This window comes from Anarhichas minor, unplaced genomic scaffold (genome assembly GCF_050575085.1).
Source record: "Anarhichas minor isolate MPS153535 unplaced genomic scaffold, ASM5057508v1 ptg000010l, whole genome shotgun sequence".
NCBI lineage: Eukaryota > Metazoa > Chordata > Actinopteri > Perciformes > Anarhichadidae > Anarhichas > Anarhichas minor.
In genome coordinates, this window is record NW_027466456.1 from 16,915,254 (window position 1) to 16,935,277 (window position 20,024).

At 40.8% G+C, this 20,024-nt stretch overlaps 1 protein-coding gene across 6 annotated transcripts; it reads right to left on the minus strand.

Moving 5' to 3' along the window:
* Nucleotides 1-16: 16 nt before the first annotated feature.
* Nucleotides 17-11,418, minus strand: fxr1 (FMR1 autosomal homolog 1). Of its 6 annotated transcripts, none has more exons than XM_076088428.1 (18): nucleotides 11,137-11,416; nucleotides 9,493-9,545; nucleotides 9,284-9,377; nucleotides 9,107-9,178; nucleotides 8,365-8,513; nucleotides 8,024-8,117; nucleotides 7,689-7,805; nucleotides 6,724-6,894; nucleotides 6,427-6,505; nucleotides 6,067-6,188; nucleotides 5,806-5,892; nucleotides 4,290-4,554; nucleotides 4,012-4,105; nucleotides 3,811-3,932; nucleotides 3,078-3,287; nucleotides 2,775-2,852; nucleotides 2,003-2,091; nucleotides 17-1,880 (listed from the first exon to the last, which is right to left on the minus strand). In XM_076088428.1, the coding sequence occupies exons 1-18, from the start codon at nucleotides 11,272-11,274 to the stop codon at nucleotides 1,713-1,715; spliced, it is 2,202 nt and encodes a 733-aa protein (XP_075944543.1). In that variant the 5' UTR covers nucleotides 11,275-11,416; the 3' UTR covers nucleotides 17-1,712. The 6 variants fall into 6 exon arrangements, 3 of the variants coding, with proteins under 3 accessions (XP_075944543.1, XP_075944542.1, XP_075944545.1); XM_076088427.1 differs by having other exon boundaries at nucleotides 5,806-5,901; nucleotides 11,137-11,415; XR_012953150.1 differs by lacking the exon at nucleotides 2,775-2,852 and adding an exon at nucleotides 4,657-4,886 and having other exon boundaries at nucleotides 1,832-1,880; nucleotides 11,137-11,418.
* Nucleotides 11,419-20,024: the final 8,606 nt, after the last annotated feature.

Here is a 20,024-nt window from a genome sequence, read left to right on the forward strand (position 1 = left end):
AGAGAGGATGACACAGTTGAGTTTTAGATCTACATGGAAGATCAAGTTTATTTAAGAACTACCTGCATACAAAACATATTGCACATCAACCAACCAGAATGATCCTTTAAAAAAAAAAAAACATACTGTAGTTGACCCAACAAAAACACTTTGGGGATGTCACAACTCTCAGTAGTCCAAATTTTCATTTTGTCTCAAAAGAAAACCCTCTAACGTATATTTTAGTGTCAAGAAAAAGAAGAGCTTCTCTTGTTTTTTGCCTTTTTTAAATACTGTACATTTTTAAATAAATAAAACCAAATAAATCTCCTTCCTTAGTGGAACAGTCGTGACCAGTTTCCAGCCAGCCTGTGGAAGAACCATGAAAATGACATCATCACCTGGGCTTGGTTTTCCAAAAACATCTCAACTGAGCATTGATTTTCTTTTGATTTAGCTGGAATTCTGGAAGAAAAAAAAAAAAGCACTCATTATCCCTCTTGTCATATATTTGATGAAAGCGCCCGCTGTTTAGCAATGAGATGTTTTCAGGAAACCCAGCGCTTGATGGCTACATCTCTTTCCAGCACTTAACAGTAACAGCCAGTTTCCAGACTCACCTACAATCAACTTTTAAAAACAGAAAAAGGTTATGTTTCAGTGCAAAGAAAACAACTCTTCTATCGTTTGTTTCTTTTCCAGACACGCTGTAATAACATTTCTTATGACCAAAGTGGTTGCATATTGAAAAAACAGAAAGCAGCTAATGTCAAACTCCTCAACAGAGACGTGTATATATATAGAGAGAGAGAGAGAGCGAGAGAAAGAATAACTGGACTCATTCTCCCCACAAACATTAAGAATAGACACACCTGATTTTAAAAAGATATGCCTCTGAAATCCTTTCAGGGTCTCTGGGTGTTTGTCTTGCCTACAGTGCCATGAGGGTACATTAAGCACAAGGAGACAGCTCATCTGGTTCCACTGTGGCGGAGAGGGTGAGCGCGTAACACAGAAACAAGTGAAACAATTTCAGACGGTGTGCAGAGCCAGGCAACAACATGTTGAATCTACTCTCAAGGCACAACAGATGATCACATGTATGTCAAACATACTTGGGTTTCCAACAAACCTATCTGCACTGTGGTTCTGCTCTTGCAGAATATTGAATTTACAAACTACTTCAGATGCACAAAACATCCTGAAAAAGGTCGTGGAAGCATCTTTTCGAGTCCACCTGGTAAAAGGCAGACATGTTTCTGATCTAAAAATCCTGCTATGATATTTTTACTGATAAAAAAAAAAAAAGGGCTGCATTCATACCTTAGTATGGGTTTGAGTTTGATTCCCTGTCTGCGTTTTTATAAATACTGCATTCGGTCCGACCTCTCCCTGAGCTCTCAATGAAGAGCGGACCGAAAAGTACAGTTAATTAGATGTTTGTAAGTCTGTGTGTGTTTGACTATCTTTGGCAAGCTCATACAGGAAGAACTGTTGTAAAAAACTAAACGGTAGTAAAATGAATAGTTGGATAGAACACGTGTGTAAAGGGAAGGTTAAGGTTCAGATGTCTAAAAATTTGCGGGTTTCAAATATTTGTAAAGTAAAAGAAGAACAGTGCTTGTTGTGTTTAAATGTTTCAATTTTAAGGCTGCTCCAGAGACGGGGAGATTAAATCAAGTGCAGCCAAAGAATTTCAAAAATTTGAAACCATTTCCTTTGCTCAGGTCTGACTAGGAGAGTCCGTTAGCAACAGGTTGTTGGTTAGAGTCCTCCTGGCAGGAGGCTTTGGCGGGAGCTCCGGGGGCATTGCTGCTCTCGGTGTCGGCAGCGTCGTTAGAACCATTGGCGGTTGCCGGCACAGATGGTGGGCTGTCCTCGGCGATGGCGTCCACCTGACCCTGAACAGAAACGAGGGACAATCAAACAATGCAGCATCTACATTCAAAAGTGCTTCTTCAAAAGATCCAGGTTAAAGAGACTTTATAAAAGGTTTATGAACACGTGACGTTTAGGAACTAACCACATCCTTGTTTTTCTTGGTGTCCTTAGTGGCCGTCGTCTGTCTGCTCTGAGATTCAGGCCGGGATATGTAGTCGGCCACCGTCGTCACTGCGAGACAACAGAGAGAAGAAAGCCACTAGGAAATTGTCCGTTTTGTCTTTTAAATAACCGAAGCCGAAAAGTTCTTTCAGTGCTGTGAAACTCTTACATACACAATATTGATCTCACAATTTACACCTCCTGTGGTTATATAGTTACAATGGACGATAGTTTGACAGTTTTGAGAATGTCGCGGTCGATCCTGTCTGAGAGCCTGAAAGGAGCTTTTCGGCACCTGGAGGCCACACTGTGTACTTGACATCCGACATCACAGAGAAGTAAGTTAGGGGTCACGCCCACTATGACACACCACACAAACCAAGAGTGCCATCGGTGTTACTGACAGCCCGACCACGTGAAAACAAACCAGCTGCAGCCTAGTTGTTAGTAAACCAGCGTTGCAACAAATAAAAGAATACAAGAAAAAAGGAAGATGCATACTTTCAAATTTGCATTCCAGTGAGGACAGCGTCTGTCAACCAATCACATCCCATCGTTGAGCAGCAGCAAGCAACACCAAGTCGTTAAAGAGATCACAACGATCTTAACAACTTTTTTTGGTTTAGTTGTTTGGTTTGTGTCACACGAAGACAAAAAAAGAAACCCGGCCTGGTGTGCAACCTCTAAGCCAAGCCATTAGGAGACCTGTTCAGAGGGGGGGGGGGGGGGACACTTGCAGTTGCCATGGTTACCTGGCTGCTTCTCCTCAGGCAGGCGGGTGTGGCGACGTCGACTACGGTTACGACGCTGAGGTTTAACTTCTGAGTCATCTAAGGACGTCAGGGTAATCACAAAGAAAGGGATTTGGAGCTTAAATTGCCTTTAAAGCAGAGACCTGCCTTTGAACAGCACAGGCTCCTTTAACACTTCAAATGTGAAAAGTATGAGACTCTCCCACTAGGATATTCTGTTTGTGACTAATGCTTTACATGTATGCACTGTAGAGTCCGTGTGTGCATGAAGAAGTCCTGAAAGAAGTATTGGGACTTCCCTACCTATTCCATTTTCACTCATTGAGGCGTTGTCTGACTCGCTCATGCCGTCCATCAGCGTGGTGTCCTCGTCTGTTCGGCGCCGTCGAGATCTTCTGCGTCGGTTTGCGGGCAAGTTGGACTCGCTGGCATCGGTATCGGCCGTCTGGTCTGTCTCTGTGTTTGTCTCCGTGGCCCCGTAGGCATGGTTATCCTCATGGTCCCGAGGCCCTGCTGCAGGGTCAGAGTTACAGAAAATAGCTTTTATCTAAAGTCACACTACCACAGGACAATACTTTTACAAGAGAAAGATACTCTCTTTGTAGTCTCAAACTTTGTTCCTGACCATTTTTACTGCCATTTAAGCATCAACTATATTATCTAGAAAAGGTAAATCAGCAATTTCAAAAAGTTTTATGCATGTTATTGAAGACATATACACATGTTGGATACTTTATAATTTAGATCAAATAAATGCATTGAGGCAGAGTTAACATGTTGTTGGTTTTTTTTCCTCTCATGATTTAAACAAACAGAATGAAATCTGGTCTATCGTATTAGATTCAGTGTGATCAGTGAACTACAGTTATCAGAGGAACCTTCAGGCTGCCTCATGTGGCTCAACGCTGAACTGCAGATATAAATCTTAAATGAAAATTCTGCAAATCTATTTGGCGAGCCAAATACAACCTCCTGCGTCCCACCTGCGGGTCTCGACCCGATCTTTGTGAATGTCTGCTCGGAGAGTGAATTTTACCAGAGCTGTTGCTGTATCCTCCTCTTCCTCCTCTCCCCCGTCCTCCAAGCCCTCCTCGGCCTCTGCCGGGCCCAGGCCTCCTGCGGGCATCTCTTTGTGGCCGTGAGCCTCTCTCTCTCTCCCTGCAAGTCAGTCAATAAAATATGTATGTGCACGCTGTAATGACAACACAGCTATGAAAAAAATACAAAAAAACCTCACCTGTCCTGGTCTTCTCCAGCCAGGGACCAGTCACTGAGCTCATCCTTGCGCTCTGAATCTGTCTCAGAGGCGTTGGACTGCTCTGAGTTGGTGCCTGGATGAATCAAGCGAACACACGAGAGAGAGAGAGAGAGAGAGAGAGAGAGACCGCCACACAGAAAAGGTTACGGTTTCTTGCACAAATGGCACATTTGTATACAATTGTTAACACCGAAGTATCTGGCAGCAGGTAAGTTGAGTCTTTTTTTGTTGAATATTGGACTTTAACAGGTGCCTACCGTATCCAGTGCTGTAGCCGTGGCCTCTGCGCCCGCGCCCTCGACCGTTGTAGGAGCGACTGCCATGTAAAGAGGAGGAGGAGGCATTGGCGCTGCCATCTGTATTATAGCCTCCTCCTCCTCCTCCTCCTCCTCCTCCTCCTCCTCCTCTTTCCCCTCTCTCTCCTCTCTCTCCTCTCTCTCGGTCACCTTGGCGATGAACCTGGGTGATCTGACGTAACTGTTCATCGATCTGCATCCTCTCCAGACGAAGCTCCTCAACTTCCTAGAGGATAAAAAAAAAAGAAACAGGGGCAATGGTAAGAATAAAGAGAAAGAAAACCAGACGAAAGGAAAAGCAAGAAACAGAAAATGTGTGCAATCGTACTTCTTTTGTTTCAGTAAATGAAGAGAATCTCTGAGAAATGTTTTTCTTTTCTTATGTAGAGTCATCACTGGATACAAATGCATAATCATCATACACACATCTACATCACATATAGTGTGCCTTGTGTTGCATATTCTGAATCTTGCTAGGCTGCTTCCCTGTGTATAATCCACAATCTGCCTCAGCTCTTCCTCTAGCTGCTCGCCTTCTGCAAGAAGCTCCGCCATGTCCTACACGTACACGTACACACACACACACACACACACACCGTGCAAAACACACACAAAGCATCAACACAGGACACGTGCATGCGTGCAAAACGTACACACCGCAGAGCAGCAAAGTGATGACACATGAAGATTAGAAAGCATTTGTATGGCATTCACAATTAACACTGTAGACATATAGATACGGAAATAATGATAATAATCAGAATTCCTGCCAGGACATTGTTTACTAGAGATGGTAATAATCTATATGTCCAGCTGGTCAATGTCTAAAACGTCAAGTCAATGTCGAGCCTAAACTGAAACGTTGTTTTCATTGTCACATTCGTCTCAGGAACCCTTTGACGTTGAGGACAAGAGGAGTCGGGGAAGGAGCTGGCAATCTTGTGATTAAAGGGACAACCCGCTCTTCCCTGTTAACCACAGACGTCCCCTCCCGCTGGTGATTTTCTTCAAACCAACTTCACCTCCCTGCACTCCTCTGCTTGTGCCGTGGATATTTCCGTCACACATCCCATCAAACTGTGGCTGACTGAGCTGTTAGCCTCAAAATGGAATACATTTTAAAGGAGTTGCTGTTTTTTCTGATGTTGCAACACCATAATTAAAACTGAACTTTTACCACCAACGTCCCAAAGTAAATGCTGGCCATCCCAATTATAAAAATACTGTTAATACACACACACACATATACTATATATATATATATATATATATATATATATATATATATATATATATATATATATATATACAGTATATATACACACACATACATATGTGTTGTGTTTTTGGTTTATACATACTGTATATACACATATATAAACATATGAAGATGTAGGGAAAAATAGACAAACATGCATGAAAAACAAGCCCTTTAACCCTATTTAGCGCACACACACACACACAAAGGTATCCTTACATTAAGGTAAGAGATGTGGTACTCCAGCAAGACCTGAACATTGCCAATACTCTCCTTAGTACCGACAAAGGTGAATGGGACCATTCCCTGTGTCGACAAAACAAAAGAACACAACACATGTTAGTACGGGACTGACTGAACCAAGTGCAAAGAAAGTGTCTGGATACATAGAAATAAGAGAAGACAAAACCGGTGACACTTATCAGTACTGCACAAGCAGCTTTGTCAGTAGCAGAAATGATATGGCAGTAGCAGGCTTACTTCCTGTCGGGGCTGCTTGTTGTCTTTGTCTTTGTCTTTGTCTCCTTCTATCCTGACCCTCACCACACCGGACTTGTCCACAATCTCCTGGATGACCTTTCCGTTCTTACCGATCACTTTGCCTGAGGACACAGAGGAGGGAGAAGATGATGAACTAGCCAAACTGAGATCACCTCATAAGGGAGTAGATAACTATGGTATATGAAGGAGCTGCACAGATATTGTTATGAATTTTAGATGTGGCACTATGATCATGACTAACGTATGGAGCATCTCATTTTCAGTTGCCCGTGACTGCCCCAAGTAAAAGCACAAGTTTTGAAGATTTCCAGCTCAGGGAGTAAACGTGTGTCTACGTACCGACAAGGGCCCTGGGCACCTGGACAGAGTCCTCCAAAAACTCCAGGTAGTTCCTGGCCTTCTTGACTGCCTCCGCTGTCTGAAAGACAACACAGGGTTACTTTATCTGTCATACGTCCAACACACATGCACCGTCAATCTATATGTTCTACAAACCGCATACGGTCACTCAGTCGTAATAAGTTTACTTCGTTTCTCTTTACATTTGTTGCTGTAAAGGCTTGTATTCATTCATTCCTTTCACCCATCACTGAGCCACTCATGCGTCCTCCAACACTAAAGCACAAAACACCCTACCTCTCCGTAAATCCTGAAAGTGCCGGTCTCTTCATCGAGGTCAATGGCAGAGACACCTGGAACTTTCCGTGCTTGCTGGATGTTGCTGCCGTGGCTGCCGATGGCCAGGCCCATCAGATCCGTTCTCACAATGAACTCCTCCTGGAAGGACGACACCATCTGCCTGGAGCTCTGCACAAACACAAGAGCAGAGGTTCAGTTGTCGTCAGTTCATCTTTTCACAATACTTGAACTTTATTTTTATAGCCAAAACGGACAGATATAACTTTATCAAAAATTCAAAAAATAATTGAAGGTGCTGAAAATATGAATAATCTTCTCTCTGATCTGAAGTACAGTGCACACATCGTATATCTGTCCTCATTATCAGGAGTAATAGCTATTATACATTATTCATTGTTATACATGCACTACCCCAACAATTCCAAATAGCCCATTACATAAAGAATAGTAGTAACACATTATTTATTATGCATCCACATGAATTATTATTGGTTATTCTCAGACGGATAGCGCTATAGAGGGGCTGTGTGTCGCTGTCCCGGGTACTGAAACACAGCAGAGGAACTTGATAGAGAGACATAGGCTAGTCTATTCATTCATTCATTTGTTTATGGGCCTACATATGTGCAAACTTGTTTTTCAGGGGTGCATATCCTGGAATATTTCTCACTTAAGCGTCTTAGCTCCAAATATGGTATTGCGGACAACTCCAATTCTTTACTACAAACTCCTTAACTATCACTTACTAGGACTTTGCTCTGACGGACACCCAAAGTGTCGTATAAAAAGTTTGACTTTATAACTTCATCTGGTATGGTCACATTGTCATTAACTGCCCTTCATGTCCCCTTCAGACTAGGTTTAAGGTTGCTAGTTGTCCCCCCTCCAAGTGTACTAAGTCGCCCATGTGACCTCCAGGTTACCATCGAGACCGAACCACAGCGACCTCATCACCAACTAACCTCCAGGTGTTTTGTGGCCTCATGGTTGCGGGACATTAGCAGCAGCTTGGTCCTGATGCTGCGCAGGTGCATGTCACTCAGCAAAGAAACACGCTTCACTGTCGTCTCATTGGTGGACTAAACACACACACACACACACACACACACAGAGGAATAAAAGAAGAATTAACATATGTTGAGCTGCTCCCTTTATGATGACGACTAGAAAGAAAGGAATAGCTGAGTCATCCAGTGCACAAACATCAGCAGGACAAAGTTGCGACACATCATATAGTAGTTGAGATGCTATTATGAATATCCAAATGTCTCCACAGGATTAATAGTGAGCCAGTTACCACAATCACTAGTTGGCTGGTCTCAGGGCAGTACGAGATCCGACAGGCTCCCACGGCTTTCTTAAATTCTTTATGGGCATTCTCACCCTGGCACCTGCAATATGAGGAAAATGTATTACTTTAAATTTGCCAAATTCCTAATGTAAACAAATGGTTTACCCGCACATCTGTCACACCGCTGACAGGTGATTAGGATTGGATGAATCTTAAGAGAAAAGTACAGACCATATGTAACACCTACAATAAACAATCTTCTGTATCGTTAATTATGAAGAGAACAAGCATGTGTATTTAAGATGTATCCCTCCCTACGCTCGTTGGTGTAAAGCTGCTGTACATACGCTTCTTGTAGATCTTGAGGAACAGGGACAGTGCACTTGTGAAAGGAGTTCTTGGTGATGGCCTTGTTAGTGTTGACTGGACGCAGACGCTCAAAGGTCACTATCTCATTGTAGGTGGCGTCGCAGGCTGCATACTCTATCACGTAGAACTGTAAAGACAGACATATATATCTCATTATGGGGTGTCACGATATACAGCTAATGATGATAAACATGATATCCAAAAAATTTAATATTGATATAATTTCAATAATACACATATGACAATATGATAATCTAGATTGATAAATAAAACTACGGGTAAGAGGGAAAATATGTATTTTTGATTTTGGGGTGAACTGTCTGTTTAAAGATGCATTTGACGAGTAGCATTTCATTTTTTTCAAATTTCCTATTGATATCCTGATAATATTGTTATTATGATTTTTTTCTGGCAAACAATAATCATGTAGTGAAAATCTGAAATCCTGAGTTTGAATAACAATAGCGAAATATCAGGTTTGCAAAAAAGTATTTTAATAAAACAAGAAAAAATGTATTTTAGCTAAATTCTTCACTCAACGCTCTGCTAGTTATAAAGTATTATAGATCGATAGCTGCAATATTGGTCAATTTTAATGAACTATATAATAACAACACTACAATAGAGTGTCAGTAAGAATTTAATATTGTTGGCATTAATATGCATGTAAATATTAAGTGTATAGTATAGAAACGTGTCTTCATTAGGAACATTACTCACAGCTCCCTTCATCATGCGGACTTTAGCCAGCCACCAACCACAAGGCTCCTGATCATTGGCTTTGGAGAGGATCTGGCAGGAGACGAAGACCGAGAGACAGAGTGAGACACAAACACAACGGTATCGGAAAGGAAACAAGGAAAGAAAAAGAGTAGACTATGTGTGTGTCCTCCTCACCTCCACCTCCTCGTCCTCTCCAATCTCCTTCTTGCTGTCAGCGGCCGGTGGCATCCTGACATCATTGAAGGGCACCTGGCGCTCTGGCTGCCAACTGTAAACAAGATGGTCATGCCTTACCTTGTTAAAACACGGTCCTACATTAAAATGTTGAAGTCAACATGTTTCATGAGGACAGCTTGAATACAGGAGAAGGGAGAAAAACTCACTTGTTCTCAAAGGCAACGGTGAGAGAGTCATCGTGGATATCTTTGACAACGCCCTGCAGGACAGACACACAAACAGGGTAAACACATACGATCAGCGGACTGATATTTGTCAATTTACAAAACTATTTTTAACCCCAATTAGTTCTGGTTGTTGGCATGAATGTTAGTGGCAGATATCTTAAAATCTGGGCAAAAACCACCTATAGCATCTGCATGAGAAGAGGCCACAAGGTTTAGAGCTGAAATGATTAGTTACTATTTTATTTTGGTTATCAATTACCGGTAATGTTTAGAGAAATTATGCCAAATATTCTCTGGTTTCAGCTTCTCAAATGTGTGGATTTGTCTCTATTCATCGTCATGTGTGATTGTGAACTGAATACCTTTTGGGTTTTTGACAAACTGGCTACAAACTGGCTCAGACTAAACATACAATGTGAGAGACATTGTAATAGACATGTAAAAAAGAAAATAATCTGCAAATGAATTCACGACACAATAAAAAAAACATTAGCTGCTGCCCATTAACACACACCAGAATTGAACATGTTTTAGGTGTTCAGGAGCTTTAAGACTTGTGCAATGTAAGCAACCTGCTCATCTCTTTTGAAGGTGCGATATCAATTTTATTTTAATAGAAAGATAGAATCACACAGACATAAAACTCAAGATTCAGCCCAGGCAACCGACCAGCAGGGAAGTGGACACAATGAGTCACCAGGGCTGGGTTCACACAGAGAACAGCAGTGGGGAGTGGGGCAGTCTCAAACAGTAGTAGCAGGAGTCATGAGGAATAGAGGTGAGGCCAGAAAGGAAAATGAAATAAAGGAAAGGAGTACGATTAGCAGAGGAGACGAGAGAAGGAGAGAGGAAACGCACAGAAAGAAGAGATGGTAGGAGAGGAGACTGTTGCACACAGCGCGTCCTGAAATAGCCTTTAAGTCTGCGGTATCAGTGATCCTCTCCTGGCATGCCAGCTGGTCAGGATTGACAAGGAACAGCTGGCTCACTCACACACACACAAAATAACTTCGGCGTGATGAAGTATCAAATAATAGACAGCCGTCGAGTAGGTGCAGCTCAACGAGAACTCAAAGTCACAGTCATAACGAGCCACGGTGCCTCCTAAACATGACATATTTTAATAAGATATATGATCAACAGCGTTAGTAACCAGATTCATGATATGTGAGTTACTTACAATGGGCAGAAGATATGTTACAGAACAGCGTGCAACCGCAATCTATCGCTACTTGAGCCACATCTCTTGACGTCAACACTTTGGCAACTAGCAACGTAGCTAACGTTTAGCTCGGGAAAGCTGCAACCGAACGTCAAGCACAAATAATAAAGAACGTTACCGGTTGTACGTCCCAATAATCGAAGATGAGATCTTGTTTCGTCCACTCAGAGTACACAGAAGTTTCGCTAAAAAGTGACAATTGGCGAAGACTTGCGAGCGATGCTAGCTTAGCCCGCTGGTGTTGTAGCTATAGCATTGCTAGTTCAAGCTAAAGGCGAGCAGCTAGTGGGTTCAGAGCAAGTCGGAAACTGTTGCCGTGGTCTGTGAGACGTCAACTAGAGTATTGCATGGTATAACGTGGCTATTGTGTTGGACCCTGAATCGATAAGCAGGTTTATTACCTTGTAATAAGCCCCGTTGGAGCCACGGACCTCCACCACCAGTTCTTCCATATTGGACACGCAAAGGATGTCGGGACGACAGGTGCTCTTTGAGGCATCAGGGCAGAAGTTTGCAGGCTGGAGAGGTAACTGCTCCATGATGGTGGTGTGCTTATTGCTTACCTCGATACAAACATACAACCCTAAAGAAGCTTGATTGTGTTTCCTGACACCAATAATTCAACAGACGGAAGCCTCGTCTGACGTAGTCATCTTCCTGCTGTATTTTGGTTGTCCTGTCCCTTTAAGAGAGTGTAGCGGCGGAAAGTAACGAAGTGCATTTACTGAAGTAGACTACTGTACATTCTTTAAGCACTTTTTTCTAAGGAAGGGCTATTTGTACTTTACTTGAGTATTTCCATTTAATGCTACTTTATACTTCTACCTAATTACATACTATAAGCCAATATTGTAGCCTTTTACTCCACTACATTAATTCGACAACATTAGTTACTTTGCGGAATCAGATTATTACAACATATAAATCAACTAATACATTATGATATATAATAATAATAATAATAATAATAATACATTTATAATACATTTTATTTGTATAGCACTTTAAAAGGTGCTCAAAGACGCTTATTATTACACTTACATTATACTTGTTTATAGTACTGTTATCTGTTTCTGCACTATATTTTATATTTTACTGTACATTTTAATATGTTTCTATTTTTTGCACTGTGTTGATTGTTATTGTTGTTGATTGTTTATTATTATGCACCACCCGCCATGTCAAATTCCTTGTATGTGCAACATACCTTGGCAAATAAACGGTTCTGATTCTGATTCTGATTATTATCATGGAATAAACTCCCCAGCAGTCTGTCTAATGGTTGAAATTAAGCTCCACCTTTACCAGTTGCAGTATTGAAGTTATATACATTTAATTAATGCATCAGTAATTAAAATCCAGTGATATTACATGGAATAGTTCAAATTAGGTCCTTCTCAACCAGCTACAACATTAAAATTGAGTTTACACATGCATGCATAATTAATAATATGCAACTATAATATCACAGAGGTCATTCCTCCACATAATGAGTATTACTTTTGAAGCTCAAAGTACATTTTTCTGATATTACATGGTTTGGTTAAGTAAGATTTTGAATGAAGGACCACTTGTAATGGAGAATTGTCACAGTATATATGACAGCATTAGTAGTTTTACTTTTTTCTTGAGTAAAGAACTGAAATACTTCTTCCGCCACTTCCTAGAGCAGTCAGTTAACAACAGTTATATATTTTCATTATATTATTGGGATTATTAGTTTGCTCAGCTGGCATGCACTTGTTTTGACTTCCTTTAAATCAAATAGTTTCCATAAGTGTCCTATTAAGTGTCCATGACAAAATGTCACAGGAAGCATACATTCATTTCTAAAAATGTCATTCCCAACATTTCATTTCATTATTTTAAAACACATTTTATCCCAATTAAACCTTGGTTTCTTCACCTATGTATTACTTATTTGATATTTATGATTTACCATATATCTTATAAAAGCAAAACTATAAAGCAGACTTCATGTTGTGCTTACATCAAGAGGGAGAAAGAAGATTGAGACCGCACCTGGAGACCATAGCTCACTGAAGTGAAGAGTTGTGGTTGCTTCGCTGTATTTTACAGGTGTGGATTAGATCCACTACATTCCTGCATGACCATTTTAAATGCAAGTCAATTCAAGAGCATTCAAAGTGATGCCATTTGACCAATTGTGCAGCAGCTCTGTCCAGATGAGGGCTCAATATTCTTAAAGGTTTAAAACACACAAAACAAGTTGTGGTTTTTTTCCCCCATCTGTGCAGTCCAGCTTCAGACACATTCGGACTGTGACTCACTTGAGCTGTTCTTGCACCTTGTGGGGAAAAAAAACAATATTGAGACAATTTAATTAATTTTGATGTTCCTGTTATGTGTCTGACATGAGCCGTCGATGTATAATTCAGTGTAATGAAGAGTACAGAGCTCACGCTCAGCTTGTTTATCTGCTGCATTAAAACCTAGTTCACATTTGTGGGCATGTGGCATTTTCCTCCTGCTGTTGGCTTGTGATTCCAACATCATTCAAGCCATCATTCATCCACAGATGCAGCTAATAAATAAAAAATTAAATAGTTGGAGATAGTTATATGTTTGTTTTTCATTCACATTTCAGAATTATTCGACAGGGCCGATTTAATACAAACACACATTAGACTCAACATTGAGTGTAGTGCTCAGTCAAACAGAGAGCGTCTTTTAGAAACAACCACTGTGACACCTAGTGGCCAACAGATAACCTCCTGGGGACTGTTACCCCAGTGCATCAGATATTTATCCTGATTTGGCACCACCATGAGACTGCACCAGAGATACTCTGCAAACTTTAAAACAGATTTTATTGGCTCATATCGGTGTCAAATCAACTCAATATATACAAAATAATGTTATGAGCGACTCACTACAGGAAGTCATTTGAGCAATTTGGGTTTTGGTAAATTTTGGGTAAACCTGTCATGTTTGGTCAGGTGATCAATTTTAAGTTTTCACCAGTTTGGAAAAGCTGAAGAAATGATTGAAGTTTTCAACACCAAAATTCCAAACAAATGACTGGAAGCAGCTATAACTCCCAGATTATTATTAGACTATCATAATTCATGTTTACTGATGCTGTAAAAGGTTTTAACCCTAAATGTCTTTATTTCTAATTATGATCAGTTGAAACACAGATATTTTTCATCTGTAGTCAAACTCTCTCAGTAATGTAATTGAAAATAGCGGTACTTCATACACTGGTGACCGGGTCTTTCAGGAAGTGTACTCCCCAAAGGTGTTACATTCAACAGGTGTAATAGTAGATACGTGTTGTTTTGTCTGACACTCTTTGCCCTTTTTGTTAAGATGAGGACAAAAATAATAATTTGCTACAAAAGAGGCGTATGATGTCCCAAACAAATGACATTGTCATCATTGTCATGCTTTCGTTTACAACATGAGAGCCAAACATTTACAAAAAAGTATCCATCATTATACTAATACTGGACTTTTCTTTATTCCACAACGACCCTGTGAGGAGCTGTGTGGTCATACAGTTACACGTGTAGGAAAACAAAAGAAAGTGAAATAAAGTGAGTGCACATCGACAACTTATTGCCTGGTAACTGAAATAGAACTCTGGGCAAATACCAATAAAATATAAAAAGATAAGTAAATGAATAATAAAAAATAAAAAAGACATAGCAGCCATTAACACAGAATGCAATATGAGTATTAAGTCCTACCAAAATAAAATGACAAGTGATACTGTGTAGAGCATTTAATCAAATAGATTCAGATTAGATATATTGTGATTCACATCAGAAAATAAATTGTTGATATGTAATGATGTCTTGTCTGCTTTTTAAGAACAAGACATAGTGCTCACACTATACTGAATTCAGTATTAAATTCATGTAAAAAGCTTTAAAGAGGCAGAGAAAACTGGAACACAATGAAATAAAGATAAATTATACTACAACAAATACCACAAATATGAATATATATATCTATAGGGATGTTTTTTAAGGTATCTTTTGATGTATTCTGCCAATGTGATGAGGCAGACATGAATACATAGTGTTCCTGTCGTGTTTGTGTGATTCAGTGTGTATGTGCAGCTCTGTGGTGAAAATATTCTGCTTGGTCTGAAGACATTACCACAAGACCCTCACAGTCTGCCTGATAGTCTGTTCTCACGTTCTGATTTAAACCAGTTTACCAATTCCATTATGCTAAGCCCGAACACTGGTTGGGAAATGATGAACGATTATGTGAAACACATAATCTCCCTGCTGCACCATCATTGCAATATGACAGCCAAATTTCATTCATCCTATCCAATTTCTTCCTTATTTAAGGAAAGAAAATTACTGGTCCCAGTAATCAGATATGTAGCGAGTCTGTGTGCAAGAGTTAAGCCCACTCCCATTAGGCTTTCTGCCTTGCTCCTGCTGTAGTCAAATACACACACACACACACATGCACACACAGGAAGACAGATACACACGTTCCACATGTCTGACCCTCCTCAGTTCTCACATCCCCTTTCACCCGTTTCAAGGACTATTATTTGGCCTTGATATATTCTCCACAACATCATCCGTTAGCGATGCCAGTTTGAAACACAGTGTCTCTTAAGTGGTTTAGAGAGCTGCAGACAGGCAGTTCGCCCACACACACACACACACACACACACTTAAAACTCTCTCCTCCTCTTGTCTCTCTTCCGAAAAAAGGGCCGTACAAATGTTCTTTTTCCAAACAAAAACATAATTTTGTGAAATTAGGCTAAATTAGATAAGAATGCAATTTGGTCTTTTTGGCTACGATTATCCTCTGAAAAAAAAAAATGTAAATGTAATGAGGAGACATCATTTGGCACAAATATTCATTCCCCTTCTCTGTCTCTCTCGCTTTCTCTTTTTCTATCTCTGTGGAGTAAAAGCACCAGCGAACTGCTATATTAAACATCATGTAATCTATTGCTAATACACTCTGGATGGAGGTGTTTTGAGCCTATGACTGTTTGTTCTCCTCCACACATGTCCAAATTCTCTCTCCAATTGGGAATGCATTATAGGTGTAATTGAAAATTAATAGAACATCTTTTCTGCTTTTTTTTTTTATTGGGGGGGGGGGGGGGGGGGGGGTAATTTATCAGGCTTCATTGTTCCTGTGTGTCACCTCCAGGGCCTCTTCCTAACAAGGAGCCTGGAGCACCGAGAGGCTTTCTGCATGCCCAGGCCCCGCAGCGCTTTCTCTGCTTTGTCACTAATTGTGGCCTCCTCTCCACTGAATTGTGATTCGGGTAAAAGAGCTTGTTGGCTCGATGCAATGAAGCTGCCGGTGACGCTCTCACCATTATCAAAGATACTCTTGATCTTTTCAAAAGCAGGAAATAGATTTTTTTTCCCAAGCCCCTGTGTTCAATCACACAGGGGGGGGGGGGGGGGGGGTGAGTAATTTGCAATGCGTCCATTAGTTCTTCATTAAAGCAAGATTAAATTGCACCTCAAATCACATCTGCCTTTTCTAGAGTAAAGGGTGACAGTTTTAGGGCCAAAACTAATTACTAGTGCCAATGAATGAGAGAGGAAAACAGGGCTGTTTTTACATGAGATAGTGTGGCCTGTCATTATATTCAGACTAATTCCACTCTGCCTGCTCTCTTAATGAGACTAGAACGTCCTCACATCTCTTTCTCTCTGTATCTGTATCTGCGCTCGCTCCAAATGTATAATTTTGATAGCACTTGGAGTTTGCATTAATTAATTTTTCTGCGAGACCTGCTACAAGTGCCAAATCGGTGATGTTCTGAATTATCATTTAGAGAGAAAGAAAAGACGGACAGACAGGCAGACAGACAGACAGGCAGACAGGCAGACAGACAGGCAGACAGGCAGACAGACAGACAGACAGACAGGCAGGCAGACAGACAGACAGACAGGCAGACAGACAGACAGACAGGCAGGCAGACAGACAGACAGACAGACAGGCAGACAGACAGACAGACAGGCAGGCAGACAGACAGACAGACAGGCAGGCAGGCAGGCAGACAGACAGTCAGACAGACAGGCAGACGGACAGTAGGGCAGGCAGACAGACAGGCAGACAGACAGGCAGACAGGCAGGCAGGCAGACAGGCAGGCAGACAGACAGACAGACAGGCAGGCAGGCAGACAGACAGGCAGGCAGGCAGGCAGGCAGACAGACAGGCAGACAGACAGACAGACAGGCAGACAGTTGCTGAATCAGTGACAGAAGAGAAAATTGAGGCAAATTGCAAACTTCCACTCTGCTTCAATTTCTCTTCATCTTCTTCTTTGTCTGTTTTGAGCTGTTTGTGCTGTCATGTCACTACGAATAAATTTACTTCAAGTAAATTTATTATTTCATGTTTGGCGTCTTGAATAAAAACAAACTTTGTGGGAGATACAGAAAACTTAAAGTAAATTGAGTCATTTAGTACACTCCCCATACATAATGAATAAAAGGAAGGAACATTTTACTCTGCAACAGGGATACTCACTTTGATTTGCCCGGGGGCCACCTTTGCAAAATTACATTAAAAATAATTATCAGATCAAATGAATGAACATTAAAGGGTCCGTAACTCATCTCTATCGAGGATTCAAAGACATTCAAGCCCGGACTTATTCGGGGGGTTCGGGGTTTCTCCCCTGGCATTTGATAAACAAACTCTAGGAGTCTATTTTAATGATGTTTTATGTACTCTGGCACCTTATTTACATTCAAAGTACAAAAAAATTCCCATTGTGAATCAGTTTATTTTTCTTGGGCATAAGAAAATGTTCGGTGGGCCCCTCGGCACCCTATCGCTGGCCATATATGGCCCATGGGCCGTGGGTTGAGTATCACTGCCGCACAATATTTCAGATACTGTTTAAGGTCCACTTTATTTTTTTAAAGAAAACTACCATGTATACTCAGTTCTGCTCTAGAGTTACTTATTGTTTTACAGCATCATTTAACTATTTGCAACAATAAATACAATTCGGTGATGTTGTTGACTTGCTCCAAAGAAAAACTTGATGCAGGATGATTTACCTTTTTCAATAGTCTGTTATTTCTTCTGCCTGCTATGTGAGATGTTAAAAGCAGAATTAGTAATGAATAAATTCATATCAATAGTAATTTGAAAAGAGCTTAAACAGTTGGTTGATTAATCGATTGTCGATCGACAAAAAAGTTATTCAGCAATGATTTGGATTACTGATCATTTGTCATTTTTCAATCAGAAATGGCAAACCTTCCCGCTGTCCTTATATATAAAGCACTGCAGCTGCCATATCGATCTGTTGGCTACACAATCAGCCTCATGGTCACTTTCATGGAGGAAAAAGTCACTCTTTGCTATTTTTGTCAGTGTAAAGGACTTTTGTCTATTGAGTCAATTTCCGGCAAGACACAACCTGAGTTACCAAACTCTTATAAATGTACTACAGGTCGATAAAAAATAAAAAAACATCCTGCTCATAGTTGCAGTTTACCAATTCAAGTATGTTGCCTTGACCGACGGATGCATGAGAAGCAAACTTCCTTTGCACTTTTCATTTGCAAACAACCCTGTTTATTAACCGGGCAATCTGAATTTACAGTAACGTATACGGCCCGGCGCCCTCCTTCCTCCCCTCTCCCCTCTCTGCTCGGATTGACAGACGCTCCTCTCCTGTGCTCGAGGTTGAGGGTGGTTAGATTAGAGCTAAGAGCTGAGAGCAGCCGAGTCTCACAAACAGGATTTATCATGTTGTCTCACAGTGGCAGCCCTGCCTAGGATCACATGGTGCTGATGAGCCCTGGGGGCATAACATGCTTATGGCAGATACACTGCGATTTACAGAGACAGGAGAAGTGCAGAGTACACCAACTTAACATGTGTGCATTTGTTAACAGTGCACAAAGTTGAGATGTTGGCATCTTCAAATGAGTCAACAATGTTGCGAGGCTTTACCTCTGCACTGTGTATAAATCTCTTAATGCACATTACAGGCTTTTCAGAGTTGCCAGCTGATTAGCCCTCTCAAGACGATTTTTGCCATCCTCAAAATATATATTTTTTTTACATACAGTGCATTTTTCTCCTCGCAAGGTACCAAACCTCCTTTCCTTGCAGAAAAATATATATGCACTAGCACTAATTTTTTAAGCAGAGGAATCACCCCACTGGTTTCTGCTGAAGTGAGATTTGGCTGCAGAGACCGCGTTGGTTCCAGAAATTCAAACCTCATACCATTCCAGGCTGGGCTTATCCTAAGCTTGTTAGTATGTGTGATGCCGGGACCGATAGGACCTCTACATTACCATAACGCTGCTGAATTAACTATGATCTTCCACTGCACCGGGAGAAAAACTGGCCCACAGAAGTTTTGCAATATGCTGTGCCGGATATTATGATAACATGCTATAATAAATGTTTATAATCTACTTAGTGGAGGACCAGGGTTCAAATATGTTTCTATATTAGGCTTATTAATGCTCCCACAGATTTTCTGTTCCACCGTCGCAGTGGGCGAGTGAAATATGCACACTTAACCAGAAATGGGAAAATAAAAGGTCTCAGAGTGATGATTAATTAAAGTGATTGTGATTGTGCGGTGATACATCACCCAGCAGAGAGAAAGTGCTGTCGATGCTGCATCAAACACAACCAGTGAGCACACTGAGGACATATCCTCTGTAGTGTCTCTGATAATGGGGAGGGCTTTAACTACCTGGGGAGGTTACATTCTACTATTTTACATAAATTACACATGATGAGTTTATTAAAGCTTGTATTTCAAGTCAATATTATTCATACTTTTAAAAATAAAGAGATTTTGTGTTTCTGCCCCATGATTAGAACCTGGCACTGTGAAGAGGCCTTTGAAATAGCATGCGGCTCATCACGCAGAGTCAAATTAATATAAAATGTTCTAGGAGGCTAGTCGACAATTTCTCTGAAGAAGGCGGAGTTGCGATGGGTGAGTCGTACCTTATCATTTCTAAAATCACAGCTACAGACCCGATCAAACGGGAAACAAGCAGGTTTCTGTTGTTTTCATCAACATGGTGGTTAATTTCTTAACATACAATTTCCCTCTTTTTTTCCAACAGTATCATATGTAATCTGTGTTTGGTTATTCCGACTCTTTGTTGAATCTATATGTTTGCATTAAGTGAAATATTCAAACCCAAGTGTTCATCATTTGTTTTGCCTGCGGCAGAACATCAAGTGGAAATACTCTAGCTGTCCTGACATTTTTTATATTTTGGTAACTTTCGGCTTTCGAAAGGAATAAAAAGAATAAAGTTCTGTGGG

Bases quoted from the DNA above. Each gene is read 5' to 3' on its own strand.
- fxr1 (XM_076088427.1), bottom strand. From the start codon at position 11,274: ATGGAGCAGTTACCTCTCCAGCCTGCAAACTTCTGCCCTGATGCCTCA. The intron at 9,179-9,283 runs GTGAGGAGGACA...GTCTCCTGCCAG, and splicing joins GAGAGGACGAGGAGGTGGAG to ATCCTCTCCAAAGCCAATGA. The intron at 2,092-2,774 runs GTAACCATGGCA...GTTGTCTCGCAG, and splicing joins GCCTGAGGAGAAGCAGCCAG to TGACGACGGTGGCCGACTAC.